The 21,449-nt window shown below is 46.5% G+C and overlaps 1 protein-coding gene across 3 annotated transcripts; it reads right to left on the bottom strand.

Annotated features, from left to right (window-relative positions):
- Window positions 1-255: 255 nt before the first annotated feature.
- LSS (lanosterol synthase) lies at window positions 256-19,770 on the bottom strand. Of its 3 annotated transcripts, XM_078621724.1 has the most exons (22): window positions 19,358-19,770; window positions 17,267-17,438; window positions 16,482-16,620; window positions 14,963-15,071; window positions 14,408-14,529; window positions 13,963-14,059; window positions 13,683-13,821; window positions 12,464-12,572; window positions 11,013-11,131; window positions 9,758-9,855; window positions 8,861-8,888; window positions 8,115-8,171; window positions 7,202-7,273; window positions 6,585-6,635; window positions 5,667-5,819; window positions 4,892-4,988; window positions 4,476-4,581; window positions 3,484-3,549; window positions 3,210-3,290; window positions 2,564-2,734; window positions 2,229-2,307; window positions 256-1,973 (listed from the first exon to the last, which is right to left on the bottom strand). In XM_078621724.1, the coding sequence occupies exons 1-22, from the start codon at window positions 19,369-19,371 to the stop codon at window positions 1,836-1,838; spliced, it is 2,217 nt and encodes a 738-aa protein (XP_078477850.1). In that variant the 5' UTR covers window positions 19,372-19,770; the 3' UTR covers window positions 256-1,835. The 3 variants fall into 3 exon arrangements, with proteins under 3 accessions (XP_078477850.1, XP_078477919.1, XP_078477982.1); XM_078621793.1 differs by lacking the exons at window positions 16,482-16,620; window positions 17,267-17,438; window positions 19,358-19,770 and adding an exon at window positions 16,030-16,273; XM_078621856.1 differs by lacking the exons at window positions 256-1,973; window positions 2,229-2,307 and having other exon boundaries at window positions 2,594-2,734; window positions 3,484-3,563.
- Between the last annotated feature and the right edge of the window lie 1,679 nt (window positions 19,771-21,449).

Genomic DNA, 21,449 nt, shown 5'->3' on the forward strand with positions numbered 1-21,449 from the left:
GGTTCTTTCTTCTGCAGTCACGAAAGCTTCAAATCTAGAATGACTTTTATAGACCATTTAGACTCCTCTCTGTAGTTTTCATGCATCCAAAGGACTAAAATCATTTCGATGTTTAGCCAGTGCTGCTGAAATGTAACCTCGCAGAGCCGTAAAGCATGCTTTGTTTATTATGTGGGAGGACAGATGGGTGATGGAGATCTATTGTCTGCTGATTGATTTTGTAAGTATATTCTCCATGACAATTTCACGCCTCACAACTAATAATCACGTTTTATTTTAACATGAAAATGTAATATTTTTACACCATTCTCTAAAACAGAATTATCAAACTTAGTGTATATACTTTTTGTTGAAAAAGTGTGGAAAGTAATTTCTAGATTAAGAGGGACAAAACACCCTAATAATTAACAATTATTACACTATATATGTAATTAAGAAAACACTTTCTGATAAGTCGATCAAATTTTGCTATCCACAAATGCACTTGGGCAGATTCTCCCACGGATGAAACGGGCACAATAATGTTCCAGAATTTACATGTGCCACCTGAATAGTGGAAATTCCCTTGCCGCATGTGTAAGATACTGTGAAATTTCACAATTCTGTGGCCCTGCCCTGTTTATGTTCTATAATCAATGGACGGCAGGGTACAATTACTTTGGCAGGTTGAAATAATATCTTTGGCGGCTGACGTAACAAAAGTTTAACATTAAATGAATGTCCAAAAATAAGAGCACATGGATGCCAATAGCAGATGCACAGGGGAACAAATTTACTGATTGTGTCAGTCTACCACGTGCTACGAATGCAAGCTGGTAAATAGGTTTGAAAAGAGCCAATCACTCTTAATCTGAGCCAGCTGTCTCCTATGCCCATCCCTGCCCTCTACACCTTATTCTACATTGTGGACTGAGAGATTATGGAATGCGGTTCAATTGTGGAGACAAAACTCGAGAAAAATTTCAAACTGAAGAATTGTGATTCTCTATTGGCTGGCATTCCATGAAGGTAGGATGGAACCAATCGTAACCCATTAACCAGCACCACAGTGTAATTGTGAATACTGTATTGAGTTTTATCTGAAGCTTCCCTTTCATAGGGCTTAGGTAAAGCCCGTTCGGAGGGCTTTACCTAAGCTCTCGGTGGCTACTCACTGCTCCACTGCAGGATATTGGTCATAGTACAGAAATAAATCACTCCTGACTCACATCTACCCAGATAGTCACCACCCAAAACTTGTTTGAGCTTGGAGAGCTTTTGACTGGGTGTGTTCACAGTAGACCTATGAATATATCTTGATAATGAATAAAAAAAAATTGACATTAAAGGAAAACAATTTATCACAACTAATAGCTTATTTAACATTTCGTAAGCATCTTCTTGGTTCTTTCGGTAAAGTCACGTAGAAGGGAAGTAATAAAATAATAAAAATAAAACATAATAAAATAATTCTCACGACGTTTCGGCCACAACGCAAGCAGCCGTCCTCAGGTGAAGACCAGGTCTGTCGGGGAGACAGTGTCTGAATGAAACACCACCACGCTTGGAGCGTATATTTAAGCTGGGTTGGAAGGGGGGAAGGTCTTCACCTGAGGACGGCTGCTTGCGTTGTGGCCGAAACGTCGTGAGAATTATTTTATTATGTTTTATTTTTATTATTTTATTACTTCCCTTCTACGTGAATTTACCGAAAGAACCAAGAAGATGAATCCCTGCAGTCACGAAAGCTTTAAATCGAAATTTCGTAACCACTTTATAAATGCAGCAGCACATTTCCCAATGAATATGACAGAAGATCCTTCAGTTATGAAGCGCCCGTCTGGCTATCGGGAAGGTCACACTTTGACCTTGCCAGCCAGCACACTGGACGGGTAGAGCTGGGCAAAGCGCCCCAGTGCCCACACAGGGAACACGTTCCTGTAGCTGGTGTAGCTGATGGCGCACGTCTTGTTAAACACGCCCGCGATGTTCTCCTGAAACAAGACGTAACAGTCCATATAAAGTCAAACACCATGCAGCAAGGTTCCATGATTAAATACAATATACCGCCTTCACATCCAATGCATTTGAAAGCCACTCCGTCACCCACAGTCTTTTATCTAGGAGAATGCATTGGTTTATTTGGTAAGTTCATCAATAAATATTTTATATAAACATCCAGGTAACATCCCTCACTGACAGAACTGATATTTTATTCCTCACCCAGGAAAAATAACCATCGCAATTACCTGGGGCCAATCTCCATTTGGCAGCTGCTTTTCTATCAGCACACGGATGCCTTTCTCAATCACGTTTGTGTGGGGGTACCTAACAGACACACCATCATCCACAGAGCACAGCAAAGCACATTATAAATGAGCATACCCAGCGAGTAAAGATGTTCAGAAGATTCAAATCTGCAGTGACCCGTATATGCTTAGCATTTTCAAAATGTATAGCAAAAATAACAAACTTGTGGCATTAAAGTCCATGTACAATAATAAAGCTACCTTTGTGCTCAACATAACCTTTACCTAACCAGGAGAGATAAAGCACAGCTACTATTCCTAGTGAGTGATCCCACCTGGCTGCCATGAGTCCCAGCAGGGCCCAGGCTGTGCAGTGGATTTGTGAGCGTTCACTCTGCACATAGACTCTGCGTTCACATGACTCAAAGTCTTCACCCCAGCCTCCGTCAGACATCTGTCTTGACACCAGGAATGTGCAGGCGCAGCTCACCTCCGCACATGCACCCCTGCACAGGACGAGGGGGGGGCACAGAGAGGTAGACACGATTTTTACCTTGAAACTATTACAACTTAATTACGATTAAGAATAACGTTGGCTTTCAGGCCATATAACGAGACGATGTCACACAGAATGAGACGGTCGCGAGATGACAACACGTGCAATCATGTGATCGCAGCAAAGTGTGCGCATGGATGTCATCGCCGTGGGGGAAATTCATCAATACATTTCCCCCATTTTCTATAGCGCAGGTTCTTAACATAAATTTACACTTCAATTTCATTCACAGTCTTATCATTTGTAGCCGTTATCATGTACTGCTAAAGGCAGACAAACCGACAGACACATGGATGGAGCATATATATTGGTGCCATAATACGATCAATTTCAGGTATTTTATTCATTGCAACCATTATGTGCTAGATGTACATACATGGGTTGCAGGCATCACTTTGTTTGGGCTTTGTGTGAATTAGACTCACCCATTGTGGTACCGATGACCCATGCAAGCAAATGCTTCCAGTCCAAACCACGTTCCATATGTGAAGCATACAGCCCAGCACCTGTGGGAATGGACATGTAAATGAATGTAAATCCTATTGGGATTAACACCCTTACTGGATGTGATGGTCCCCACAAAAGAAAAGCTCTTATACATGCACTGTAAGCGTGACATAACCTTGAATAAGCACGTGTGTGTTTCATCTCCATGGTGAATTACTGCATGTGAATAGGGACACAAGGCAAGGCACCTACCCCTCCCAGGAGCCGTCACGCCGTTGCACATCCCTGCAGAACTCCAGCCCCTTTTCCAGGGTATCCCTGCGTAAAAGCAACTCGGTGACAAAGCACACTGACAATTCAGCACTTATTGTCTTCACAAGACATTACCATGCATTTTATCTTCTTTACGTGTTCTGATATTAAACCTTTGCAGCTCAAGGTGACCCCAGTTCTGTTCCCAGCCACGGCTAACATCATTGGTGAGTGTTATCTGTGCTGGTCCTGGGCAACCTCATTCACCAACCCCCAGTGACCAGCGTGGTGAAGTCTGCTCAAACAACCCTGATGACCCACAGAGTATTGGGAGACCTTCAGCATAGATTGACAAGGGGCTTTCAATAAATATTTGAACCGAAGACACCACAACATTCTTGCCATATATACAGAGGAGTTATGGAGGAAGTAGCCATTCCCTGTTAGTGGCTGTTTCACATTTTGCCCTGAGTAGAGGACTCCCTACGGTTTGCCAAGACAGGAGCCCGATCCAGTCCTGTATCCCACTGGTGGAACTTCTGATGGAGGAATGGCAGCCCCTGTCCCGAGCGAGCACTTGGATATTCCACATGGTCAGCTGTAGCTATTGCCTGTTGTTTTTGGAGCGCCCCGAGGTGGGGATTTTACTTCCCTGACTCCACCAAATAGGGTTTGCCCAGGAGACGACGTCACTGATGTCCATCCCCGCCAGGCCTCTAGCACATTCTTACTTAGATATTCTCCCCCGTCATTTGGTCAATTAATTTAAGGGACTACTAAACCAGAGCCAGAAAAAATATGCAAATTAATGGGACAAGTTTATTCATCAACATAGTTTATCAGAAGGAGTTCATGCCGCCCCCTGCATGATCTACACAGCCTCTTCCAGGCCTCTGGCTCACAGCCATGTGCCGTGATGCCTGGCCGATGGCAGCTTTACACGCTGGGCGTTGTGCGAGCGTGTGTGAAGGTGTTGCTGCATGACTCCTCACTGGATCTCGTGGTGCCGATGGTCGGGGAACGCCTCCTGGAAGTGGCGCAGTGCCTGCATCACCGCTGACGTGCACTCCACATATGTGTAGTCGATCATGATGTCTCCTGCATGCGCACGCGCATTATCATCATCATCATCATCAGGCAACATTGCAGACTGAAAAACCCACCATAGTCATCGGCACTCCCTAAGGAGTTATATAAAGCAGGGTGACGTATCAGGCCGTGTTCCTCTAACAAGAGTACTGAGAAACAGCAAACCAAAATATGTTAACTTCCAAACAAAATCATATGAATTGCATGCTTCAAGTACAACAATATCATGCTCAAGCTGCTGTGATTGAGCAACAGCAGCAATTAGGTCAGTGTCAGTCAAATATGAGTGAGAACAGTGAAGGATGTGTAACAAACTCACCAAACACCTCCGAGGGGTTTATCAGCTCGAGCAGCCGTCCACCACGCTTGGTCTCGTAAGTAGCAAATCCCCCGTCTGCATTACGCATGCTCAAAAGCTGCATATATACACGCACAAACACAGATTCCCTGCTAAGACAATATTTGAAAAATATCTTCTAATGTCATCATGAAACACATTCCTGCGGAGGGAGCTGGTAGGAACGTTGGGTTGCTCGGTCAATGGCCAGGGTCAACGGCGGCATGGTGTATTCCGCAAATATGCCCGACTGTGAGGGCGGGCACAAGCTGGCGTGAGTAGGTGAAACGTTCAGTTTTATAAGGGCACCACGGGGTGACCAGTCCCTCCCCACCCAGCCCCACGCCCCACCCAGCCCCACCCAGCCCCTCCCCAACCTCCCCACCCAGCCCCTCCACACCGTCCCCACGCAGCCCCACCCTCCCCACCCAGCCCCTCCCCACCCTCCCCTCCCCACCCAGCCCCTCCCTCCCCACCCAGCCCCTCCCTGCACGACGGACGGACAGACACAATAATCCCCTGTGGGCTGGTGTAACCAGGAGGTTCCTACCAGTATAACCATCACGCTCTTTGAAATTAAGAATGGTTGAGGCATCGTTGCATGATTGTGGTACGGTACAATGTCCCATACCTGTCATGTATCCACCCTGACCAATTAACCGCCCACATCCAGAGCAGTTGTCATGCATGAAAACTGTACTTTAGCAGCTAGTTCAACCTGCAGTTTAAGCTGTGTAGTGGTGGTCTAGTTACGTACCACATTGACCGCATCAAACAGGCGTGATGCAGGCAGGGGGTTCTGCACCAGACCAGGGCGAGCTTCCTGCAGCAGCATCACAGACTTGAGCCCCTCCGCTGTGCAGTCTGCAACGATCCAGCCACAGTCCCGTGTGCTGAACGGAAATCCACCCTGCACAACACAAACACAGGTCATCCATATAGACACGTTTTTGCACACTATACTAAACTATAAACTTTTTATTTTAACCATATGAAGCCCAATGAGCTATGTAGCTCTTTTTCAGAAGTGACCTGGCGACGAATGATAGCTCAACGAAGTGACTTAAGTGGAAATGTATCGCAGCCGAATACTCTAAATGCACGTTTCTAAACGTGGAGGGGAAAACCAGAGTACCCGGAGAAAAATCCAAGTAACCACGGGGAAAACATGCCAAAAACATCCAGTTTTGAAATGTTCCAGGTGCTGGCTCATATAAAACAAAATCCCTATGGTCTTATTCCACCTACATTTTTGATCTCATCATTCATGGCCCATTTCAAACCCTTATAAATAGTTTGCCTTGAAGATGACCGCTTGTGTTGCGATCGAAACGTCGTAGTTTCTTGTTATTTTCTTTGAACCTATCTATGTGACTTTACCGAAAGACCCAAGAATATGAATTCCTACAGTCACGAACGCTTTAAGTCAAGATCTTGTTCATGTGGCCAATTTACATTGTGGATCGAGTGCTCGTCTCACAATTAACTTCAAATCCCGGTCCAGATTTCACTCAGTATATCAACATTGTCATCATCATAATTTTCTGATCAATTCGAATCACTTTTTGGCCGTCCAAATGCCACTCCATGCCATTTGATCGTGGAAGGTACTCGATGCCTGCATGTGTAAATCAGTGGATATACAAAGTAAACATTGACGTGTGCACAAACTTGCCTTGTTCATCTGCCTGTAGTACTTCTGATAATCCGGAGGGTTTTCTGGGATCTGCCAGCACACACTCAGAATTACTTTCCAAATACAAATGTTTTAGAAGCTGACCAGCATTCAACTCAGAAGGGAAAACACTTTCTCTGCTTGGCTCCTGCTTAATTTGAGTGGCTCTGTGTGGTTCCTAATTACGAGTGGCTCTTCAGAGTTGCTGCTCACTTTGAGTGCTTCTGTGGAGATTCCAAATATGTTGGCTGCTCCCACAAAACTTTCACCCTTCCAGTGGAGTTTTGCAAGAGTCCAGCTGTTGAGGTATGCTGTGTGGATTTTGGTGAATGTAAAGGCTGCTTCACCTATTGAGCCATTATTAAGGACTAGAATACCTAATTTAATTTCACTACTCATTGTTAGTACTCTTTTTAATGCAACGAAAACTCAATACGTATCAAGGAAAACGAAATACGTATCTTTATTAACCACACAACCTCCTAATTCCTCAAGTTTGGTACAATTTCTCTAAGCACGTATCTATTGTTTTACTACTGAGAATATCTGGGCATCTGGAATCTCGCCTCAGATAAATGTGGTTCCCCTCTAAGACCCTACCAGCCCAGAGCACTCACCTGGGTGAGCTCCAAAAACGCGTGTGCGTGACGAAGGCACTCTTCAAGCTCTGGGATGTCTTGAGCTTCCGCCTACAACAAACACAAAGATCCCCCACATAGCCTTAACATACTCTTGGGGCAAGTGCTGGCTGTTACCGAACACAAATGTAGACCAGCACGGCACACAAGAAGGTCGTATGTATGTATGTACGTATGTTGAACTTCTTTAGCACCATACGTAGCCAACCTTCCTAATTGGAGGTGCTTGTGGCCAGCACCACGCCGGTCACCTTCGTCTCCCCAATGCTGATGTTTACACACTGCACCAGGTACTCATTTAAGCTGCACTAGGCAAGGTCCAGGAAAAGTTCAGATAATCACTCATCACCATTGTTGGCCGTAAGCAGGAATCGAACCCGGATTGCTAGATTCCAAATGTGGTGTGCTAACCGCTGCACTACCACACAAATATTTCCATTTACTCAATAAAATGCTTGGTCAAATGATATTAGAGCACCAATGAAGGCCGACATTATACATGGCGGTTAGTGTGGGCAGGACCATACATGCCCAGTTACTGTTATCTCTCAGTGCAAATTTGTATTTTGCAAATACTAACGCACCATACCAGCGGGGACTCATTGTATGCCGACTTGTCCATCACAGGTGTGACAGGTTCATATACCGGTGGCCACTGCTGTACGGCGTCGTGGCCAAAAATAAAACCTTTAGAGCCCAGTGCTAATGACTATACTCCACTGTTCCCCATATCCACATGCACACATCAGTGCACAGTGCCTCTTTTACTTCACAGGCATGGTCAGTGTAATTGTGTGAAAGTGGAAATTTCCTTCAGTGTTGTGCACGTTTCAGAACTGTAGGCAGTGTGGAAGGCTCGTGTGAAGTGGTGCGCTGTTGACTAATGGCTCACCTCTAGGAAAGCTTGCACTGCAAAAGTTGTGTCCCAGAGTTGGGACCCATTAGTTCCCTAACAAGAAAAGAGCGACAACAAAAGGGTCATCTCATAATTTCTCATAGAATTTATCTAAGGCAAATGAAAACCTCACACACCAGTGCACACAGTGTACTGTCTATGTTAAATACACAGTACATATCGCAGGTCGGGTAAAACTATGTAACAGCATTCATAATGTACAGCCCTTTGTTAATCCAATCATGGACAACGGCAAATCCATGCCGTGACATACCTTAACACGCAGATTAGTGCTGGTTGGTGCAGGAGGAAACCAGAACGGGTTTAGATATAATTTTGAACCGATGTTAGCTGTGGCCAGGAACTGAACTCAGACTGCCACATGTCCATAGTGCAGTGCAATAACCACTGCACCTCCATTCCCCCCCTCTACACCAACCCTAAAAAAAAAAAATTCTGCATATTATTTTTGAGTAAGAGTAAAATGCAATATTGTCTCTATGATAAAATGTGCATTCGGAGTTGCTCATCGCTAATAGCTTTACCAAACCAATGGTGGAAATTCCACCTTATTGTCGGTGAGATCAGTATTTATATAGGACAATCACTATCGACTCAACACAGCCCCTATTTAATAATAATTATCCTACTCTACCTTGCAAAAGTGAGAACATATCTCAAACAGCTGTAATGTAGTCAAAGGGTTTAAGTTAAAGAGAGAGGCTTGCTCCGAGTTGAAATACCTGCATCTTCATTCCATCCAGTCCAATCCTGTACACGACACACAGAAAAGCAAACAGTTCATGGCAAATTACATAGCAAATCACAGTAGAGCCAAGACTTCACGGCCAAAACTTGAGCCAGTGACTTCACAATGAAATCTACAGGACCAGTGTCCCCACACATGGCATGGTAGAGATCTAACGCTGGAGGTGGGGTTTGTGAATCACGGACATATAACCACGTGCGGTGATACTCCCAACATGCTAGGTTGTGAGATGGACAAATGTTTCCAGTCTCATCGCAATGCAGTACTGTCCCCTCGTATGAATGGATTTTGTCCAAGTACCCTGATTTCTCACAGAAAACCGATTATGGAAATACCCAAATATCCCACTTCAGTCCCATCCTGAAACCGTCTTCAGACTCATTGAGGCTTTCCTGAATAAAGGACAAAACATCCAGTTTTGAAATGTTCCAGGTGCTGGCTCATATAAAACAAAATCCCCATGGTCTTATTCCACCTACATTTTAGATTTCATAATTCATAGCAGGATAAAGGAGCTTCACAGTTGGGAGTGTGTAGCAGGAGAGCATTGTATAATTAATTAGACAAGGAGGTTGTGATGCGTGCTGCACGTGTACAGGATGGAGCACAGGTTATCCAGGCGAGCAGTGGAGTGGCACGCAGTGATCGATGACCAGGGGAAGAGAGAATTTAAGAGTGGACCTTGGAGGTTGGGTGATAACTTTGAAATAATTTTGGGATCAGCAGGAAGGATGCGGTGACAGTGTGAACTCTTCACTGCCAGTTCATGTTGCTTTTCAAAGTGTGTCATCCCTCTCACAGTGTCAAGCTTCTCCCCTCCACAACATTTACAATCTCAATCGAAGCCACTCTTGCTCTCATTGTCCCTCACCAGAGGTAGTCAGGGATCCGCTCCACGTGCTCCAGGAAAGCAGAAGAGGTGGGCCCGTCCACATGCCACCGCACCAACATGTTGATGGTTTTGGAGATCTGCCCGCAATGTGGTATAAGCAGAATGATCACAGACCCGGCAAAGGAGCTCACAGCAATAGCACATTAGATAACTAAACTACTGTTTCCCACTGCTGTCATCATAAACAAGGACTTAAAAGAGAATACGTCATAGAAGACTAACATCATAGGTCCACAGCCCTTTCTCTACATATGGAAAAGGACAATGAAATCATTATTGTTGATTTATAGTTATTTACCAGGAAAGCCTAATTGAGTCATAAGACTTTTTCAGGAGGGTCCTTCATTGGGATTTTGGCCAATTTATTTTTAAGAAGTGCTGCGAACACCAAAGGAAATCAGGATACTCAGTGAAAAATCTGTGCATGAGGTGGCACTCAAAAATCTGCGAACAGTTTCTAAAAAAAGACTCCCTCCAATGTCAGCTTATGGCCCCTTCTCAACCTAATAACTGGAGGTCTCCTGACACAATTAAACCAGGTGTGATCCACATTCAGATGCTGTTGCACTTAGAGATAACACTCACAAGTGACGTTAGCCTGGGCCATGAATTCAACTGATGTTGCCGGGTTCAAAGCGCAGTGCGCTAAGCAATATGCCACTGCTCCACCATGTTACTACTTGTATGTGTTCATGTATCCCGGAAGATGTTAATATTAGTTTAGGGAAAAACATACCAAGTGCTCCAAGGCTAATAACTGTGAGTCCTATCCTCTCGTTTGGAAAACATTTCTCCAGATACTCGCGTTTCCTCTAAACTGCAAAAATACTCACGAGATTGGTGAAATATCCTGAAAAAGTATCGACGCGTTACTGAATAATAAAGAGCACTATCGTGTAACATCCTTATAAGTCACGCAGATATTCAGCCGAGTGGTGATGAGGCATGAGATGAAATCCTGGTGGAGGGTTGACTCAGCCCATGACTCCTCCAGAATTGAGATGCATACCATCTTGTGGGATACAAACAGTCATTGTACTTTTTGAGTTACCAGCATCTGCGATAGGAATGTAGATTTCCCACCACTGGATGAAGGTTGCCACCAGAGAGGAGATCCACTAAATGCTTGTTGGTAAGTACATGAACATGTTTTAATATTATTTTCTCATATAAATGCCTTACATTTATAGAATCTAATCTGTCTATAGGTACAGCTCCACATGCAAAAGCTCACAGGGCCAACGCTGATGGACTTTGTGAAGCGGTCGTCAGCACAAATATGGTCGTACAGCTCCTCCATGGCAATCTTGCGCAGCTTCGTCACATGCAGCCGCTCATACACATTCAGAAACCCTGTGGGGGTAGGGCGGGGGGTGGTAGGCATGAGCGGCATAACCAATAGGGGCCATCCATTTAGTACGTACGCATGGAGGGGGGTTAACCCAAATGTGCACGCTTGCGTATGGGGGGTCTACTGACAATGTACGTACGCATAGGAAATGGAGGGAGGGGGGATGAAGTCTCGATAATAATTTGTCTACATTGGCCTTCAAATGAGTTAGATAGTCCGGCGGTGGACTATCTGTTTGCTTAAACACGTTAATATTATTAATCCTTGATCGTTTCTGCGTGGATTCAATATCGGCCGTTTTATAGGTTTCGGGGGGGGGGGGGGGTGCGTCAAGCGTACGTACGCAGGTGGGGGGGGGAGGGTAAAAAGTACGCGTGCGTACAGGGAGGGGTCAAGTTTTGACAGATGTTTGCGTACGGACTAAATGGATAGCCCCATACTTCCTTACGTCAAAGGCAGCAGATATGCGCAACATCATTGAAATGTAATTTTTCGATAGCCAGGACAATATCACACTACTCCAACTACTGGGATATTGACATAACAAAAAGAAGACAGAACAAATTAAATGGTAGGAACACGTGAGAATTCCATTACAATCAAGTCAATTAATCGCTGGGAGGTTGCATATTTACATCTCTATGAACAGCTGGTGGAAATTTCACATTCCTTTGCCTGGGTTCAAAATTAATATTGGGATAAACAAAGGTGCGAGCAACATCGTGAGAAGAGTGAGCCTGAGTTTTCTTGGGGAAGACTTAATCCAGCAGTGTAATTACCATGGCTGATGACGATAATGTTGAGTCCCTAAGATCAACACATTTTAATGCATCAATAAATGTACCCTTCTTCTTATTCTAACGATAATATACGTTGTTTGTGTTGTACAACACATTCCTGCGGAGGGAGCTGGTAGGAAGTTGGGTTGCTCGGTCAATGGCCAGGGTCAACGGCGGCGTGGTGTATTCGGCAAATATGGCCGACTGTGAGGGGGGGCACAAGCCGGCGTGAGTAGGTTAAACGTTGAGTTTTATCAGGGCACCACGGGGTGACCAGCCCCTCCCCACCCAGCCCCACCCCTCCCAACCCCCACCCAGCTCCACCCTCCCCACCCAGCCCCTCCCCACCCTTCCCTCCCCACCCAACCCCACCGTCCCCTCCCCACCCAGCCCCTCCCCACCTACCCCTCTCCACCCAGCCCCACCCCTCCCATTTTTGGATCCACGACAGACGGACGGACGGACACAATAATCCCCTGTGGGCTGGTGGAACCAGGTGGTTCCTACCAGTAAAATGTATTGCTTTCTACAATGTGTAGGAAGTGTACCACATACCATATGCCAAGTCAAGCAGCCAGCTGTGCGGCGTGTACAGATCACACGGTGCCACATTATTCCGCTGAGCAGGCCAGTCTATTGACGCATAGTCTTGCACATATAATTCCTACAACAAACATTCACACGGTAAGAATGCATAACATTCTGGCATTTGACAATGCGCGTTGCTCCGTTACATGGCAGTAAAACAAATTCAAATTGTGCTCCATTACTCAAATAAGAATCAGGTGATTTCTCATCATCGTTGGAGTTCCTGAGCTCGTGTTTGAAATTATATCTTCAAATGATAAGGATAACCACCAGCTAAGCACAATTGCGGTACTTCGTCAACCCTCAAGTGATGAGCTGATCGCAAATGAGATGTCACCACATCACTTCTGTCATTGACCTACGGACAGATTGGCCGCCGCCATAGGAATGTGGAATTTCTTCCACAGGCGTTGAGGGTGTCAATGGAGGCGAGTGCTGCCCATCGCTCATTCGAGCGTTGACTCTCGTCCAACTATGAAGGGTAATATTTTGGCTAACATCAGTGGCAGGTGATATCTGAACTGGTCCTGGGCCGACCTCTTTATCAACTTGTAAGGAGCAGCCAGGTAAAAGAACAGCTCAATCAGAGGTCGGCGACCTGTGGCTACGGAGCCGCATGCGGCTCTTTAAGGACTGTTTCTCGACGTTATTTATTAAGGACCGTCTTGTATTCACATGCATTACGGCTCTTAAAATGTTGAGTTTTTTTTTTACCGAATTCGAAAAAATGGCTCTTCTTGCTATTTTGGTTGCCGACCTTTGACCTAAAAAAATCTCAAAAACCTACACGGTAGTGGAAGGGAGACCTTCATCCAACAATGAATTGACAAAGAGGCATAACTCGAATTTCAAGAGCCAAAATGCCACGATGTTCCTTTCTTGTCAAAGGCATACAAATATCCCATTTTCATTTTCTATAAGCTGCTCTCTTCTCTCTTCTCAAAATGGGAAAATTGCAAGCTCCAATTCCGGTCAAGGGTCGGCTCCCCCTTTTGGTGTCAATATAACGAGTACAGGTTCACTGAAGTCAAAAGTGGTTGTCGTTTGGAGAGTCAGGTCCCTGCTTCTGGCTGAGGACTGTCAATGGAGATGAGCAAGCACTACCTCAATCTTGCCTGAATGAGTGGGCACGCTGGCTTATATCTCTTGTGAAGATGTCGGAGTGTGCGTACGCGCGCGCACGAACCTGTCGTAAACTACGGACGAGGGAGTCGTCCTCGGAGGCTGAGAGCCGCACGGCGTAGCAGTAGCTCATGGGCAGGTAGACCTGGCGGCAGTGGCACCACAGCGAGGACGGGTGTGCGGGAAACCACCGCGGCAGCAGCCTGAAGCCGACAGCGTGGTGCAGCACACACGTGAGCATGGGGAACGGGTGTGTATGTGTGTGTGTGATCACGTCATTCACTGCAGTGCAACGTATTCCCATGGTAAGCAGTGGAGAGAGGATCAGGTGGTGTGTAACGCACCACATCTCTGGGAAGAGGGTGTTCATGCCATCCCAGCTGTACACATTGAGCACAGCGAGCCAAAACTTGCCCCACGACGGAATTCCAATAGCACCGCCTGTTCCACCGCACAAGACAAAGAAAGAATCACATACACTCCCAACATAGGACCAACATTTGTATATTTATGTATTGTTTACCCAGTTTCCAGGATATTTTGAGGGCCTATATTCTCTGGATGTTTTTTGCCTATGGGTGGGAACTGTATTGCTCAGAGAAAATTCAGGCTCTGCAGTTTATATATGCAAGAGGGTGATGGGTGACTGGATAGAAGATTATATACTTGTCAATGAATACTGTGGGCACTGCTAGGCTATACAAAACAGGAAAAACAGTGGTTGTCTGCGTTGCGTCTCTCTTATTTGTACTGCACAGCGCACGTGTGCGCCTTGCTGGAGAGGCATACCCTTGGCGTGCAGGTTCGCACGGGCCCGCACCAGGTCTGCGTCGTCAGAGTCCACGCCAAGGATCCGCATGGCCACGTAATTAAGCGCAGTGCCAAACACTGTGGACTTGTCCTCTACGTGCCTGCATATACACACACAGATGCCGCGTCTAGCTTTGTCTTTGTTGTTACCGAGCACCTACTAAAGCCGGTACGGCACGCGATACGGTAGTGTGGTCAGCACCAATCTTGACCACCCCTGTCTTCCCAATATATTGGGAAAAATAACAAAAGAACACTATACAAAATAAGTGGTGTCGATTTATTTATATATACGATAAAAGTAATGTATGTGATTATCTACTTATTACAAAATATTTTACCGTGTGAAGACAGCCCTGTTGTGTTGTATTCTTAGGTTTTTTTGGTAAAGTCACCTACGTGACTTTACCGAAAAAACCTAATAATATGAATCCTTGCAGTCACGAAAGCTTCAAATCTAGAACTGTTGTGTTGTGTTGCGTGAAGTCAGCCCTGTTGTGGGCTGTGTCTGTACCCTGCGGTTTGTGCACTCACAAGCCCCAGCCTCCGTCAGGTAGCTGAACTGAGCGCAGGTACCGCACCATTTCCCGCTTCTGCATCTCAGCCAGGCGGATGTGAGCAATGTGGCAAGTGATGAGCAGTCCTGGCACATGGAAACCACATCAATATGAGTAGCAGCTCAGTGCACCAGTCCTTATCACCAATAACACATCAGCCATGACCTATCCACTGCTACATGAATGCCTGTCCAAGCTATGTCCATCCCTCATTGTTACACGATGAAACGATCCATCTAGCTCCTGAAAACCAGCTGATCTCAACGTTCTCTCTCTGCATAGGAAGTCCTCTTGGATGACTTCATTTTTGGCTGCCACACTCCATTCTTATTTTCAACCACTGACCATCATCTCTTCTGTCTACATGTTCTGCCAAAGTCAGCTTAGTTTTCAGTCAATATCAGATCTCAAAACCTGTTTGTTCTCTGATCCATGTTGCTTCTGTCTCCCAGTGGAATTCCAAACATGCACATTCTCCAAGTGAAATTCCAAACATGTACCCCCTAATACTTCATTGAACATATTTCAGCATCTGTTCCATTTTTTTGCCAGTGTCCATGTTTCTAATGCATGCCATAGCAGATAAATATACACTGATCAAAGATTTTATTGTTAAGGAAAATTGGTATGCTGCTTTTCATTGTTAATATCAATTTCCAAAACCACTCTAACCTGCTTTGACCCATTATAGGACTCATATATCTCTCTGGGCTGTTGTCGGAAGTCTTTAGCTGGATATGTGCCGATAATGAGCGTAAATGAAAGTGAAAGACATCCATCTGTCTCAAGTTGCAAACTGCTTAATATCTTGAATATCTATTAGAATCCATGAAAATACAGCCACTCATTTTTTTCGAATAGATTTTTCGTGGATATCGATAACCTGTCCATAGTGGATTAATGGGTGATTTAGCGCAGTTTGCTGAAAAGTAAATACTTGTATAATTATCAAAAGTCAAAGCGTGTCTCTTTCAAAATGTACAATGGGGCAGCTCTAATCGGAGTGGGCAGGACTGAGCCTGCGTGGTGTAATTGCCACATTACCAAAGCAGACGACGGCTCCTGCCATTGTTCAGGTATGTGGAATTTCCATTGATGGCTTTAAGTCGCCAGTAGATATCAGCATTATTTCATCATTTTGATTTAAAGCTTTGTGACTGCAGGTTTTCATATTCTTGGTTCTTTCAGTAAAGTCACATAGAAGGGAAATAATAAAATAATATAAATATAAAACAATAAAAATTATCACGACGTTTCGACTGCAACACAAGCAATCATCATCAGGTGTGAAATCCACAGCCAGGTGTGGATTTCATCATCAGGTGTGGATTTCACACCAGATGATGATTGCTTGTGTTGCAGTCGAAACGTCGTGAGAATTTTTATTGTTAAATATTTATATTATTTTATTATTTCCCTTCTACGTGACTTTACCGAAAGAACCAAGAATATTATTTCATCATGGTAACACTTTGTCTCTGACTTTTTGAGGGCACCTGGCAGTAAAAAGAGAGGCCCCCCGTAGTCTCCAGACCAGTGTCCATCCTCGGTCTGCAAGAGTTTGTAGAAGGCCATGCCATTGCGCGCTGCCTCCCGTGCCGTTGCCGCTCGCGGAAGATTCCCGGCAAATTCCGCCTGTCACCAGAAATGACTCACAAATCAACTTCCAATGCAGCACTTCAAAACTGTGGTCCCAGTCCACTTGCTGCGGTTCCTAGCCAATGGGAGTGAGGTCCAGTGACTCGAGTTTGGGAACTTTGGGGGGTCGATTCAGCTTTTCATTTCTGGGGACCATGAGTGTGGAAAATCAACAGTGGTTAGGCTCTGAATATACTGGCCCGTGCCATGAAAATGTGCCAACAAAGAAGAATGCCTCCCATACACTCTCGTATTCATGTTTGTTGCTTTGTCTTTCAATGTGTTACATAAAAGTTGTTGCTTCAAGCACTCATGCACTTACATTTAATTGCCATAATATAGGGCTAGGATTAGCTTCAAGAATTCTGCATTGTCATGTTTGAGGTGGTTTTCATAGTTTTTTTTGTCTCGTTTATACAATTTAGTTTACCGCATTAGCTGACGTAAAAATGTGCTAGATCAGCATAGCATCTGCATACAATTTTCACAAGGTGAAAAACATCTATTGTTACCCACATGTTTGGATACGTGCACCGTGAGCATTAATGATCAATATTAATCCACGTATCGTTACACCCATTCTCGTGAAGCAGTGAAATGTGCCCCATTGTCCATTGCGTGTGACGGGGCGAGTGGCGCTCACGGTGTCGAGACCCAGGGCGTGCCGCTCTACTACGTTCTGTGGCCGCCCCTCGCCGTCCCCGCACTCCACGAAGCTCCACGTTTGCCGCCCGTCCTCGTTCCTCAGCCGCCAGCGCGACAGCTCGGACGCCGGCTCCGTGCGGTAGGGTCCCCCGCGCCGGCGGAGCAGCGTGCTGCACACACACGGACACCGTGACACCGTCTTCACGTGGATGTCATTTGTAAAATGAATGCTTTGCAACTTGCTTTTTCGGAGTAATGTAATTGATGGAAAGGAAATTATACGGTTTCATCATTTGTGGTGCAGCGACAAGTAATACAAACGTGCTCTTGAGGCTGCGTGTTCATCATATTTTCTGGAGGGTAAATCCCTGATAATACAATTATACCTAAAATGTATTTATGCACAGTATTCTATCATAGTTACGAGGGGTCATGACCCAATATTACATGCAGACAGAGCTAATCTATTGATATAAAAAATACAAGCAAATATGAGCGGAAATCTTTTCTCTATCCACATATAAACAGTGTTCACGTTTTTTTTTAGTCTATTAGCCGATTGGATTTCCAGATAAATATCAAGCCTGACTGCTCATGAGACCAAGAAGTCAAGACCAGGCCAGAGTTTTTTTTGCTTAGGGGCCGTCCATAAATGACGTCACGCATCTGGGGGGGGGTCAGACAATTGTGACGATGGGGGGGGGGGGGTTGAGAAATGTGACGTCACATCAAAATGTGCAATTCTCCTACAACATCAGAGTGCAGCACCACTTTAAATACGCACTACAGTGACAATATGGGGGGAGGGGGGGGGGCAGAGCTTTGTGACGTCATATTTGAGGGGGGGGTCTGACTTTTTGTGACGCCGCGTGACGAAGGAGGGGGGGGGGTCAAAAATCGTCCAAAATCGCGTGACGTCATTTATGGACGGCCCCTTATACAAATACGACTTGATGACTGTCTTTAGATTTTTGTTGTTGTTTTATTCAAGTTATAGATAAACAACATTTTATACAAACTAATCACGGTAACAAAATCAACAATAATCTTCCGTTGCATATCTGTCCCTACGCATGACAAATAAAAAAAGGACTTTTTTTCAACTGCATTCGTTCCAACAATAAAATTCTAAACCGCGAGATTTTTACTGGCATTTTTCCTTAGAGCCTAGTCTCACATTGGTTGGACCAGATGAGAGCTCTCATACTCTGATGGTGCATTGTCTTTGAGTTGTGCGCCTTTTGGCGTCATCTGGTCCAACCCATGTGAGACTAGGCTCTAGGACCAATCAACTTCAAGGACAGTGCATACATTATCAGAGTTATGTTTTTTGTTGCCATTATGACTGCAGGTATTGTGGTCTATGCAAACATGACTCCTCGTAAAAAAAGGTGTCAGTTTTGTTTCCAGATAAAAGGGTAACAAAAACAATTATCATGCTTCAAATCGCTTTAAACTATTGTCATTGTAGTGCGTATTTAATGTGGCGCTGCACTCTGATGTTGCAAGTAGAAAACATTTATTAAAAAGTCTATTTAATTAAGTAGAACGTGGTCTATATTTATTTAAAGTTGCGCATTTTGATGTGACGTCACATTTCTCAACCCCCCCCCATAGGTTCGTGACGTCATTTATGGATGGCCCCATACACAAATTGAATGCGCAATGATATTTTGCAAAAACCGAAATCGTGTGCGACATATCGTCGTCATTGCTGTCATATCGCGGCATCCCCAGCGAGTACAGACGGAGTGTCAGGCCCCAATGCCCCCCCCAACCCACCCACCTGGCACGACACACGACACATCAGATGCCCACGCCGCTAGTCGTTTCACGTTGTGTATATTGTGTGTTGTGTTTGTTTTGGGAAGGCATTTAGTTCACGTTGTGTCGGTGTGTTTTGCAGGATTTCTCCTGCACGGTATCCATGCCACCGCCCGTCACCCCACCAACGTGTGTGTAATAAGCGTGTTGTGTTCACGATTGCCATGCGGAGTGCGCTATGTGGCTGAGGTGGAGGCGATGTGTGTAACCGAGGAGTTGTCATCATCAAGCGCGGGCAGTGAGTGCGGTGTGCAGCGCCACTCACGTGCCCTCCGTCATCGCCGCTCGTCTGCTGCTGCACCCTGCAACACACCGCCTCTCTCACTCACTCCCTGCCTCACTCACTCACTCCCTGCCTCACTCACTCCCTGTCTCACTCCCTGTCTCACTCACTCTCTGCGTCACTCCCTGCGTCACTCACTCACTCCCTGCCTCGCTCACTCCCTGCCTCACTCACTCCCTGCTTCACTGATTCACTCACTCCCTGCTTCACTCACTCCCTGCGTCACTCCCTGCCTCACTCACTCACTCACTCCCTGCCTCACTTACTCACTCCCTGCCTCACTCACTCACTGCCTCACTGATTCACTCACTCCCTGCCTCACTGATTCACTCACTCTCTGCCTCACTGATTCACTCACTCCCTGCTTCACTGATTCACTCACTCCCTGCGTCACTCCCTGCCTCACTCACTCACTCCCTGCCTCACTTACTCACTCCCTGCCTCACTCACTCACTGCCTCACTGATTCACTCACTCCCTGCCTCACTGATTCACTCACTCTCTGCCTCACTGATTCACTCACTTCCTGCGTCACTCCCTGCCTCACTCCCTGCCTCACTCACTCCCTGCCTCACTCACTCCCTGCCTCACTGATTCACTCACTCCCTGCGTCACTCCCTGCCTCACTTACTCCCTGCCTCACTCACTCCCTGCCTCACTCACTCCCTGCCTCACTGATTCACTCACTCCCTGCGTCACTCCCTGCCTCACTTACTCCCTGCCTCACTCACTCACTGCCTCACTCACTCCCTGCCTCACTGATTCACTCACTCCCTGCGTCACTCCCTGCCTCACTCACTCCCTGCCTCACTAATTCACTCACTCCCTGCGTCACTCCCTGCCTCACTTACTCCCTGCCTCACTCACTCCCTGCCTCACTGATTCACTCACTCCCTGCCTCACTGATTCACTCACTCCCTGCCTCACTCACTTCCTGCTTCACTCACTCCCTGCTTCACTCACTCCCTGCCTCACTCCCTGCCTCACTGATTCACTCACTCTCTGCCTCACTGATTCACTCACTCCCTGCGTCACTCCCTGCCTCACTTACTCCCTGCCTCACTCACTCACTGCCTCACTCACTCCCTGCCTCACTGATTCACTCACTCCCTGCGTCACTCCCTGCCTCACTCACTCCCTGCCTCACTAATTCACTCACTCCCTGCGTCACTCCCTGCCTCACTTACTCCCTGCCTCACTCACTCCCTGCCTCACTGATTCACTCACTCCCTGCCTCACTGATTCACTCACTCCCTGCCTCACTCACTTCCTGCTTCACTCACTCCCTGCTTCACTCACTCCCTGCCTCACTCCCTGCCTCACTGATTCACTCACTCTCTGCCTCACTGATTCACTCACTCCCTGCGTCACTCACTCCCTGCCTCACTGATTCACTCACTCCCTTCCTCACTGATTCACTCACTCCCTGCGTCACTCCCTGCCTCACTTACTCCCTGCCTCACTCACTCACTCCCTGCCTCACTCACTCCCTGCCTCACTGATTCACTCACTCCCTGCGTCACTCCCTGCCTCACTTACTCCCTGCCTCACTCACTCACTCCCTGCCTCACTCACTCCCTGCCTTACTGATTCACTCACTCCCTGCGTCACTCCCTGCCTCACTCACTGCCTCACTCACTCACTCCCTGCCTCACTGATTCACTCACTCCCTGCGTCACTCCCTGCCTCACTCACTCACTCCCTGCCTCACTGATTCACTCACTCCCTGCGTCACTGATTCACTCACTCCCTGCCTCACTGATTCACTCACTCCCTGCCTCACTCACTTCCTGCTTCACTCACTCCCTGCTTCACTCACTCCCTGCCTCACTCACTCCCTGCTTCACTCACTCCCTGCCTCATTCACTCCTCGCCTCTCTCATTCACTGATCCGCCACTGCCGCCGCGCGACTCCGCCCCGCGGCTCTCGTGGTGGGGGCGGGGCCCGTGTCTGAGCCCCGCCCACTGGCGTGACGTCGCCGTGCCGCGGCGGTCGCGTGAGGCGAGCGCGCGCCTCCGCCCGGCCAATGAGGAGCGGCGCGCTATCGCGTGGCGCGCGCCGCCGCGTCACGCGA

The sequence above is a fragment of the Lampetra planeri genome, chromosome 1, assembly GCF_965212315.1.
Source record: "Lampetra planeri chromosome 1, kcLamPlan1.2.h2, whole genome shotgun sequence".
In the NCBI taxonomy this organism is placed as follows: domain Eukaryota; kingdom Metazoa; phylum Chordata; class Hyperoartia; order Petromyzontiformes; family Petromyzontidae; genus Lampetra; species Lampetra planeri.

Bases quoted from the DNA above. Each gene is read 5' to 3' on its own strand.
- LSS (XM_078621724.1), bottom strand. The intron at 8,889-9,757 runs GTGAGGGACAAT...TGTCGTGTACAG, and splicing joins CGGATCCCTGACTACCTCTG to GATTGGACTGGATGGAATGA. The intron at 8,172-8,860 runs GTATTTCAACTC...TTTTCTTGTTAG, and splicing joins TGGATGGAATGAAGATGCAG to GGAACTAATGGGTCCCAACT.